Below are 12,252 nucleotides of genomic sequence, written 5' to 3'. Positions count from 1 at the left end.
GGGGGCGGTCCTTCAGACGATCCGACTGATTCGAAAAAACCACGGGATTTAACATTTAAATTGTGTCGCAAGCCAAGCACTTACATGCACTGGGAAGAAGAAGGTGAACTCCGGGGGACCTGACCGGGGAAGCGACAGATGCAGGATATCGGTCGCACGCTGGTTGTGAATGAGGGCAGCTGTGCATTCTTGTCGGGGAATGCACCTTGGGGATCGTGCAGGGACTGGTAAGTAAATCTGCCCCTATATGTTGTCCTGAGGTTAAAATGATTTCTCTTCAAAACATATAAATTAGACAGAGAGTATATTTAATATTGAAGTTGAAGGAGAAAATGGCGTCCATACCGTGTCATATTAATCCCAGAACAATGACAGTACTCGAGACTTGATAGTGTCCACCAAAAAATCTCACAGGTCCAGATGAGCTGCAGACAATTGTTTCTTTATTGATATATTGTAAAATCCCTAGTGACAATAAAGGCCAACGCGTTTCTTAGTCGTAGCTGACATACACAACATGTGCATACGTACATGCAAATGGAAAACACTACTACCATCTGTGATGTGAATACAACAAATTTCCGGTATGAAGGGGTGTGTTTTCCAAAACACTGAGTTAAAAAATGGGGCACATTTACTAAGGGCGACAATGTTGCACATTCTTTTTAGTGTAAACTGCTTACACAGGTATTTAAGAAGTGTGTCGCAAGTGACCCTTTTGTGGTGCAACTGTACTAGTCTTCATATTAGGGGACACAAATTAGGGGGCGTTCCTTTGCTCAGTCGGACCATGCGCCTGATTTAACATACAAAGTCCAACAGAAATGTGTCGCAAGCCCCATGTTAAAGGTGCACCAAAAAAAAAGTGCTGCAGAAAATGTGTGCCAGAAATCCTTAATCTGAGACTTTGAACTATACACAGGCACAGTGCACATGGTACACATCAATTATACAAGATGCTTGGTTTTATAGATAAAAATTGTTATGTAAAATAATGTCCATATCAAATTTTAATGGTCTGGGCGAACTTCAAAACCATATACAGACAGTCCCCTACTTAAGAACACTCGACTTACATACGACCCATAGTTACAAACGGACCACTGGATATTGGTAATTTATTGTACTTTAGTCCCAGGCTATAATAATCAGCTGTAACAGTTATCACTGGTGTCTGTAATGAAGCTTTATTGTTAATCCTGGTTCTAATGACAATCCAACATTTTTAAAATCCAATTGTCACAGAGACCAAAAAAGTTCTGGCTGGGATTACAATGATAAAATATACAGTTCCGACTTATATACAAATTCAATTTAAGAACAAACCTACAGACCCTATCTTGTATGTAACCCGGGGACTGCCTGTATATAAAAAGTATATATTATTAGATTGTTTTTCCATTGTATATGGACCCCAACAGTACTTCCTCAAGATGGTATTGCTGCTGGGAATCTAGGGAGTCCGACCGCTATGCAAAATTGTGCCATAAAGTTCATGCGAAGAAGTAGTATTTGATGCTAAAAACAAAGGTGGATTGACAATACCACATAGCTTCAAAAGGCTTCACAATTTTGTAAATAATCGCCTATTTTGACTCCCCTAACAGGTTTGTGAACTTTTTCTGTAGCATCGAAACACAAATGCTTCATACTTGCTTTATGAACATGTAAGTAGTGTTTTGATGGGACCTATGGAGCGTCAGGTTTATTAATATCATTAGGATATTGGGGCTTATTTACTAAGGGTCCGTGGATAGCATTTCCGACAGAAATGGTTTTCGGGATTTGCCGCTGCTGTGACAGGGATTTAAAAGGGGATTGTGTTGCGCGCGATCGGATTTTGGCGCAGCGGCGCCGTCTTTCATGCAACAGAAATCGGGAGGCGGGTTGATCCGACTGATTCGGACTGAGCGTGGAATTTAATATTCAAATTGTGTCGCATCCAATGCACTTACATACACTGGTGAACTCTGGCGGACCTGAGCGGAAAAGTGACAGATGCAGGATATTGGGTGTGCATTCCAGTCAGACAATGCACTTTCGGGGATCTCCAGCGGCCAGGTAAGTAAATGTCCACCAATGTGTCTACCATACACACAGGAGATGCTTCTCATTAAGTTCCAAAAATCTTTTTTTTAGTTTGCGTCTTTAGAAAGCTTAACTCCAGCATTCAACTCTTCTCCTCCTTTACTTTATACAACCAAATTACATTTCACTTCAAAGTTGATTTTCTGGGGGCGTGGCTTGGCTGCCGAGGGAGATGGCCGTGTGAGTAAGGAGCTCCGTCTCAACTACCACTGAACAACGGCAATTAACAGCAGTAGACGAACCAAAATGCCCGGAAAACATCAAGGGCCACCTCTAAGCCACAGTGCATGGAAAAGAGGAGGTAAAGACACGGTGCACAGACAAATAGGACAGTATTTCGAGAGAGAGCCGCTGACCAGCAAAGGTGGCGCCGGGAAAAACAGACATGCAGCAGCAGCCGCGCTGAGCGCAATGGAGGAAGACACCACATTCCACCGCCCGTCCTCCCGTCTACCGAGACCAAGTAAGTCTCCCTCATGCTTTGAGGTCCCAGAAAGATGGAGCACAGGCTCCAAAACTCCGGGGAGCAACCTATCACTATCCCAAGCACAAACGGAGGAAGACACAAGCATGCCTCCATTAACCCTGCAGGACACGGAGAGCTCACAAGCCTCAGGCACCTCAGCTCAAATGTACCAAGATGGCTTAAGGTCCCCCACTAGTAGCCCAGCTAAGCAAAAGGCTAAAACTGGGGACATAGAAACTGAGGAACACTCACAACAAATACAGCCTAATATACCAGGGACACCTGACGTTTTTACCAAATTTCAGACTACGAATAACACAGTCTCTGAATCGACATTAAAGGCAATGTTGGAAGCATTTAAATATTCACTGCAAAAAGACCTTGCCTCACTTATCAAACCACTGCAAACTACAGTAGATGATTTAGGAGACAGGATGTCGCACCTTGAAAACAAAATGGCAGATTTCACCTCTGCACACAATGAGTTGGTGGACTCACACAATACATTAGATGATAAAATGGATGCACTACAAGCAAAAATGGTGGATTCTGGAGATCGAGACCGCCGCAACAATCTGAAAATAAGAGGCATCCCAGAGATTGTTTTGGGTACACATCTGCGCAAATATGTCCAGCAAATGGCCAAAACACTGATCCCAGAACTTTCAGAATATGAACTGTCGATTGATAGGGTACACAGAGTACCAAAATCATCATCATTATCTGAAACCATACCCAGAGATGTACTTGCAAGGTATACTTTTTTTCAAACCAAAGAAAATCTGCTGAATCAAGTGAGGAAGCTACAGAAGCTGCCAGAGCCATATACAGATATCAAGCTATTTGTGGATTTATCAGCAGCTACTCTACAGGCGAGAAGGAGATTAATGCCAGTCACCTCCATACTCAGAAAAAATGAGATCCAATATAGATGGGGTTTCCCCACAAAGATATTGATAAAGAGACAGAAAAACATCATGTCTATCACAGGAGTGGAAGAAGGCCTAAGAACACTGGAGGCCTGGGGGATGTCTAAGGATCAAGACCCACGCACATCTCCAAATAAAAACCCATCGAAGATGGACCTTGAATGGCGCACAAAGAGGAAAACTTGAACTGTGCAGAAAACATCAAAAGGATAAGTAGGTGGTAGTATTTGAGATGGAACTGAGTCTCCAAACCCATATTTCCACTTGAGGTTACCCTGTTTAAAATCCTAAGTGTGGAACTCCACGGGTATCATAACTGTACCGGTGAACATCCATACAGACCTTTTTCTATATGTTGTTATTGTGTTATTTGGTTATGTTAAACATGGCATTAAGTGATACACTAAGCAGACTATGGATAATCCCAATTAGGTATCAGAAAGTATATAATTATCTGGTAAATTATAATTACTTCATGAGTTTTAAAAATGGGGACTAAAATCCTATCTATGAATGTGAAAGGCTTGAATAGCCCGTATAAGAGATCTCTATTATGGAGAGAAGGTAATAGACATAAAGCTGATATTGTTTGTGCCGAAGAGACACATATCAGAGCACAAAACCCTGCTAAGATTAATCACCCAGCTTTCCCCACAGTATTACTGTCCACTTATAACAAAAAAGGGGTGATGATTGCTTTTAAAAATACACTAGCGGTGACAATAAATTACCAGGAAATAGACCCAAACAGCAGATTCATCATAGTAGTATGCACACTCAACAATGTGCAATACACATTGGTAAATCTACACTCACCGGCCACTTTATTAGGTACACCTGTCCAACTGCTCGTTAACACTTAATTTCTAATCAGCCAATCACATGGCGGCAACTCAGTGCATTTAGGCATGTAGACATGGTCAAGACAATCTCCTGCAGTTCAAACCGAGCATCCGTATGGGGAAGAAAGGTGATTTGAGTGCCTTTGAACGTGGCATGGTTGTTGGTGCCAGAAGGGCTGGTCTGAGTATTTCAGAAACTGCTGATATACTGGGATTTTCACGCACAACCATCTCTAGGGTTTACAGAGAATGGTCCGAAAAAGAAAAAACATCCAGTGAGCGGCAGTTCTGTGGGCGGAAATGCCTTGTTGATGCCAGAGGTCAGAGGAGAATAGGCAGACTGGTTCGAGCTGATAGAAAGGCAACAGTGACTCAAATCCAAGGTAGGCATAAGAGCATCTCTGAACGCACATTACGTCGAACTTTGAGGCAGATGGGCTACAGCAGCAGAAGACCACACTGGGTGCCACTCCTTTCAGCTAAGAACAGGAAACTGAGGCTACAATTTGCACAAGCTCATCGAAATTGGACAGTAGAAGATTGGAAAAACATTGCCTGGTCTGATGAGTCTCGATTTCTGCTGCGACATTCGGATGGTAGGGTCAGAATTTGGCGTCAACAACATGAAAGCATGGATCCATCCTGCCTTGTATCAACGGTTCAGGCTGGTGGTGGTGGTGTCATGGTGTGGGGAATATTTTCTTGGCACTCTTTGGGCCCCTTGGTACCAATTGAGCATCGTTGCAACGCCACAGCCTACCTGAGTATTGTTGCTGACCATGTCCATCCCTTTATGACCACAATGTACCCAACATCAGCTACTTTCATCAGGATAATGCACCATGTCATAAAGCTGGAATCATCTCAGACTGGTTTCTTGAACATGGCAATGAGTTCACTGTACTCAAATGGCCTCCACAGTCACCAGCTCTCAATCCAATACAGCATCTTTGGGATGTGGTGGAACGGGAGATTCGTATCATGGATGTGCAGCCGACAAATCTGCGGCAACTGTGTGATGCCATGTCAATATGGACCAAAATCTCTGAGGAATGCTTCCAGCACCTTGTTGAATCTATGCCATGAAGAATTGAGGCAGTTCTGAAGGCAAAAGGGGGTCCAACCCGTTACTAGCATGGTGTACCTAATAAAGTGGCCGGTGAGTGTATATGCCCCTAATAGTAAACAAAGAGGATTCATACTAAAACTATGGAAAAAGATACAGAAAGTCAAATCTAGGGCATTAATTATATGTGGCGATTTCACAATAAACCGCCCCCAATTAGACACTAACTCTAAGGCAAGACACAGAGCTTTTACCCTTGACTCCTTCTTATGGCAAGAAGACCTTTATGACATTTGGAGGATTCAACACTCTTGTGAAAGAGATTATACATTTCACTCTGCTAGATATGACCCATACTCGAGAATCGACATGTTTCTGACTGATAGGAATCTCATAGAGAACGTGATCTCATCAGAAATAGGATCTATACAATGGTCCGACCACGCACCGATTATAATCACCATTAAAGATTCCTTTGCGACCCAAAACGATTATATTTGGAGAGCTAATTTATCTCTCCTATCTCAGGAAAAACATGCTATGCAGATAGAGAATGTGCTAAATGAGTTCCTTAAATATAATGATAATGGGAGCGTTAATATTTGTTCCACTTGGATAAGTCATAAATATAAAAAATTTAAGAAGATATTATCCCCATATCTCCTAAAAGTATACAAAGCAGCAAATGAGGGAGGGAGCTTTCCTAAGGAAATGCTCACTGCTCACATTGTAACTCTATCAAAACCAAGGAAATCACCTAAGGTTCCCTCCAATTTTAGACCCATATCTTTATTAAATTGCGACGTTAAACTTTATGCCTCAATAATTGCCAATAGGCTTAAGGAAGTGTTACCCGAAATAATTAAAGCAGACCAAACAGGTTTTACTCCAGGAAGACAAGCCCCTGACAATACACGTAGAGTACTGAATTTGCTACAGCATTGTGAAGCAAATAAACTCTCATCATTATTTATTACAATAGATGGCGAAAAGGCTTTCGATAGGATTAATTGGACATACGCTTTTTCAGTTTTAGAAAAATTTGGGATTACAGGAAGGATACAGCAAGCAATTAGAGCATTATATTCCACCCCAAATGCAAAAGTCTTTACAAATGCCCCTTATCCCCAATTTTTTTTATCCTGTCAATAGAGCCCCTGGCCCAAGCCATTAGATTAAAAGAAAAAATCATAGGGATCCAAATAGGAGAGGAAAAGTACAAAATCGCATTATTAACCCTATCCAACCCTGAAACATCTTTACCACCGTTAATGGAAATATTTGAAGAATTCAGTAAGATATCATACTATAAGGTTAACAATAACAAATCTCAGGTCCTACCATTAAATATGAATGAAAAGAGAATTAACTCCCTAAAACAAAAATATACTTTAGATTGGCAAACCTCCAAAATACATTATCTAGGGGTACAGATTTCGTCCCCATTCAAAGATACTTATCACAATAACTTTCCCACCTTAATAGCTACAGTAGAGAGAGAATTAAAAGAATACTCCATTCATATCCTTTCATGGTTTGGACGTATTGCCACATTTAAAATGATGGTCCTACCGAAATTTTTATATTTATTTAGGACCCTACCAATAGATATACCAAAAAATTTTTTCCAAAAATTACAGGGCGCGATTAGTAAATTTGTGTGGGCAAATAAAAAACCAAGAATATCCATAGATATATTACAAAGGCAAAAAACGGCAGGGGGCCTTGGCCTTCCAAACATGAAAGATTATTATCTAGCAGCTCAACTAGATAGCTCTTTACACTGGTGGGATTCCTCAGAAAACAAAACTTGGCATAACATAGAAAAGTACTTACAGGGTAATAAATCCTTAAGAGCACTTATAATGCAACAAATAGCGGAAAATAAAAAGATAACAACAAAATCCCCTATAATAAATACAACCCTGCAGGCTTGGTCAAGACTAATTAATCAATCAAGTAATAAGGCCAAACTCCCCTTGAAACACATTCCTTTGGACTTTCTAGAGGAAAGAATTCAAGGATTAGACCTGAGGATATGGAAAGCAAAAGGAATAACGAGTGTGCAGCATTTAATGGAGCAGGATGTAGTATACCCCTTCTCTGAAATTCAAAAAAAGTACAATATTCCCCATAGAGATTTTTACAGGTTCTTACAAATAAGAAGCCTCTTGAATGGAGGTATCTGTAACTCATTGGAAGTAGGAAAAGAAATTCTACAATACCTCACAACAACAAATAAGAAAGTCAAAGGAATTTCTTTCTTTTATAACCAACTAAACCAGAAAGTATATATGAAAAAACTTCCATATATGTGTAAGTGGGAGGAAGACCTTAATAAAGTATACACAACACAGCAATGGCAAAATGCTCTCTTATTAGCGCAGAAAGTCCTGAGATGCACATCACACCAAGAGACAATGGTGAAAACTAGAATGAGATGGTATTTTACCCCCTCAAAATTAAACCGAATTTTCCCAAATGTGACCTCAAGATGTTGGCGTAAATGCAGTAACACAGGTACTCTCCTGCATATTCTGTGGTCTTGCCCATCAATTCAACAACTATGGAAGGCTAGTGAATACATAATAGAGAAGATAATAGATAAACATTTAATTCTAAGGGCCCCCCAAGCACTACTACTAATGGAGATGGATGACATCCCTACTAAATTTAGAACGGTGGTAATTCATATTTTGATGGCCACTAAGCTTACAATAACTAGAGTATGGAAAACGCCCGATTCACCACATATACAAGAGGTCATAAATCAGGTCACTTCAAACTGTGCATATGAGAGAGCAATAGCATTGCAAAATGGTCGCCTCCCTCAATTTACAACCTATTGGAACTGTTGGATGAAGAGCCAATATTACAGATCATAACTGTAAAGCAAATAGATTTAACCATAAGCAGGAAGAAGTACTGTAAAATATACACTGATGCCATAATTCTGTGTTAAACTCATGTTAACTGGTTATATGTAGTTATGTAATAGTTATCTAAGTAAGAGTAACATAGCGTCATAATATGATTGTAATAATGCGGATTTATGATGCAAACTATAAAAGGACTATAAAAGGACATAAAATGACGGGTTCTCTTTAAATCTCAAAAAGGAGCTCATGTATTATAAACTATGAAAAGTATACAAAGATGTCTAGAGCTCATTAATGCTTGAGATATTTTGTCCCTTTATATAATAATTCATTTTCCATCACATACGTGTTATTGTCAATCCATCCTTATTTTTATCAACAAATACTAATGTTTTTACTCTGTTCACTTACTTGTAGATGCTTTGTAAGTGTTCTTGGGTGACCAGGGAGATTGGTTTCGGTTCGTTTGTTGTAGTCCAGTCCCATGATCTTCATCATATGACTTTCGGAACATATATCTAGTGATTTTTATGGCACAATTTTGAGTAGCAGTTAGGTTCCCTGGATTCCATACAGCCATCATCTTGAGAAAGTACGGTTGGAGTCCTTGTACAATGGAAAAACAATTTAATAATACTATATGAACTTTTTATATATATTGTTCTGAATTTTGCCCGGACCATTGAAATTTGATATGGATAATAAAAAAATGTTATCTATAAAACTAAGCATCTTGTGTAATGAATGTATATAAAGGTTAACAATGTGCAGTTCTATATTTATATATTGTTTTCTACGCAATGTTTCCCTATTCATATGCATAAATGTTTGCACGTCTGGAGTGTATGTCAGTCACGACAATGAACGAGTTTATAGCTTGAAACGCGGTGGCCTTAATTGTCTCTTCGGATTTTGCAACAATATTTCAATAAAGAAACAATTGTTTACGGTTCAGCTGGACCCGTGCGAATTTTTGGTGGTTGCTTCAACCGAACAGAGGGCAGGTCCGTACTTTTCTGGACATATAAGTTGGTTGAGGTGAACTGGATTACAAACTTGTGTATAGCTAGACATGATAGTGTACATTGTTCTATATGGGAGATAATAAAACTGAAGAAAGGGTCAACTGAATTATGTGCATAACTTGGGATGCAAAGGAAAATGAAAATTAATAATATAGTTAATGAGATAAAATGTGTCCACCCTTTCTGGATATGACATGGACTCATATCTTAATGGTTTCTTAAGCAACCAACTCAATAGAATACTGCAATTCACAACGCAACCACTGGATTGATACACATAGGGGGACATGTATCTTTATTTCTGCTAGTTAAATTGTCTGATTTTTGCATCTTTTGTGGTTTTTGCTACTTTTCATTACGACTTTTTGCAATGTGTGACCGCACCCTTAACATCATGTGTGACTGCAGCCTCATATGTTGTCGTCTCTCTTGGGTGTGGAGATACAGGACACAGCCTCAAATCCCAGATTTATAGTAGTGTCCACTCCTGCATATAACCTCCTCACATGTCTTGTGTCCATGAGGATTTGAGACATTTGCAACAAAAAGTCTCAAAAACAAGCCAAAAAGACATGATCATACATAAGGCGCAAAAAAGGCTGCCAAATGTATCAAAATTTCACCAAAGAAAGAAAAAACTATGATACATGTTCCCCATAGTCACATATGGAAAGAAGCTGTGATGCCATGTTTTGAAAAGCTGGTCATCCGCTGACAGATATCTGGACATTTCTAGTTAAGGAGAAAGATAAACTTGAAGACATCTGTATTCAGGTGGTAAAAAAGGTGTTAAATACTATTTATAAAAATAAATGTTATATATTATTACATATTTATATGGGGCTTTACTTTGTGTTGTTTTTCAGGTCAATCTGTGTGCTTCAACTGCCCTATTGGCCACACATGTATAAGTGGGGATATTATAGAATGTCCAGCAGGATTCTTCTGTCCAGAAGGTACAAATTCAGGTCCAGTTCCTTGTCCACCAGGAACCTTCAATCCAAAACCACATTTGATAAGCGTAGATGGATGTCTTCCTTGTCCAACAGGTAATGATGAGCTTATGTGACTGTTTCTCTATGTATCTGTTATCACATACGGTAAATCACACACCTGGCTACACCTTGCTGAATGCTGGTTCTGGCTGAATTCTAAACTTTCTCCTTTAGGGATGTTCTGCAGTGACTGGGGTTTGGGAGCAGTAAGTGGCCTTTGTGACCCTGGATTCTTCTGTACAGGGGGTAATTATTGGAATGAATATGTGATATGACTTTAGATTATCTTTATCTTGCAGGAGTTATTCTGGACTCTGCCATTTTACTGCAGGTTTTCATATTCTTAAATCTCACTTGGCAGATTTATCAAAACTGTCCATTCAGTTAGACGAGACAATCTTATATTGCACCAGGTTTATCCCACTATGACTGTATATGATGCTGATGCATTACCATTATTTTTAGTGCACAGACTTTTTTTTTATGTTAAACCACATCGACTTTACCACACCTTTTGTCATATTAGTCACAAAAGTGCCTGAAAACTTTCTAAGACCCAAGATAAGTGGCACAGACAGGTCTTTTACAGTAAGAGTAGCATATACCTCACTCTGTTTTGCTCATAGTACCACCCCATTATTATACAAATAGAAAGTAACTCGGCACTCCCAAATCATGTGTTCTGAAAGTGTTCATTTTATTTTTGTAATGGTATAGCAATCCAAAGAATTATGCAACATTTCAGTCTCCGTGTGACCTTCATCAGACACGGAGGCCCACATTTACTAGCCGCGCCATAAAACGGTTGTGTACGACACAAATGTGCAACACAGGTCCAACGAAAAACTGGCGCACGTCCCTTAGTAATGGGCCAGAATGCTTAGTGGATAGAGAGTATGTACAGAAGCGATAATAAACCATTGGAATGACAAGGAGTGAGAGTGAGGTGAGCGCCTTAGGTGAATGTTCCTCCTAAGGAAGTGCACACTCTTGCTTTTTGCCCTTCCAGCGGTTTATTATCACTTCTACACACACTTTCTCTCCACTAAGCAACCTGTGTCTGATGAAGATCCTGATGAGGACCAAAACGTTGCCAAAACGTTGCATAATAACACTACTTTGCATCATTTGGAAGAGCCAAATTACTTTCTATCTGGTGCAAGTTACTACATAATTCTGTCATTAACAAATTATACTATTATGGCTGTCTAACACCCTGATATCCCTAAATTATCTACACTAGAAAGGCACAGTTGATGGGCTGCTGTATATACACTATCACCTTGTATAGAACTATCAATTATAATGCAGGAAAGTCATCTAAACTTTATCATTTACACATTATTCCAGTTATTTAGGGTCCTACATTCTTTTATTGGTGATGGGTAACAAAAGTTAAAAGATAAAATTTCTACCCATGAATTGTCTGGCTACACTGTCTAAGATATATCATGTCTGTTCATATTCTCAGTAACATGCCCATAGCACCAGTCCCATAATGACAGCATCACATAGACGTGATGGTACCAAACCCCACAATTACAGACTACTAGTAAAATACTAAATAGTTATTCCAGCTGCCAATAGCTGTCATATTTTGCCCCCTGCTGGCAAAATAGTGGCAGATTATGCTTAGCCAATAATTTTTGGGAAAAATCATACTTTTTATCCTGTTTTACTAGGATCCCTTGTCCCAACCCCTACTGGCAACATGAATGAAAGCTTTGGCGGTCCTTGTCCTGTTGGCCATTTTTGTCCTGTGGGTACTGGTGCCCCAATACCATGCCCATCTGGAAGCTTCTCTGACAGGTGAGAATTATGTTTGCTTTATACTTTGTTCTTTTCTTTGAAAGACAGTAATTCCAGATATTATAACCAAACCCCTACCACCATGTGGTGTACTTTGAAAGTGCATGTTTGTAAAGATGTGCAACATCACCCACTGGGGCCCAGCTTTTTTGG

At 39.6% G+C, this 12,252-nt stretch overlaps 1 protein-coding gene across 1 annotated transcript in view; it reads left to right on the top strand.

Moving 5' to 3' along the window:
- The first annotated feature begins 7,130 nt into the window (after window positions 1-7,130).
- Window positions 7,131-12,252, top strand: part of LOC140065935 (uncharacterized) — a 122,308-nt gene continuing 117,186 nt past the window's right edge. Inside the window, exons 1-3 of the mRNA XM_072113495.1 lie at window positions 7,131-7,707; window positions 10,162-10,344; window positions 11,973-12,099. Coding sequence (XP_071969596.1) covers window positions 7,131-7,707; window positions 10,162-10,344; window positions 11,973-12,099 — 887 coding nt within the window. The remainder of the gene's footprint in view (window positions 7,708-10,161; window positions 10,345-11,972; window positions 12,100-12,252) is intronic.

The sequence above is a fragment of the Engystomops pustulosus genome, chromosome 6 (genome assembly GCF_040894005.1).
Source record: "Engystomops pustulosus chromosome 6, aEngPut4.maternal, whole genome shotgun sequence".
Classification (NCBI taxonomy): Eukaryota; Metazoa; Chordata; class Amphibia; order Anura; family Leptodactylidae; genus Engystomops; species Engystomops pustulosus.
The sequence above is the reverse complement of the archived record's forward strand: the minus strand, read 5'-3'. Positions and strand labels throughout refer to the sequence as shown.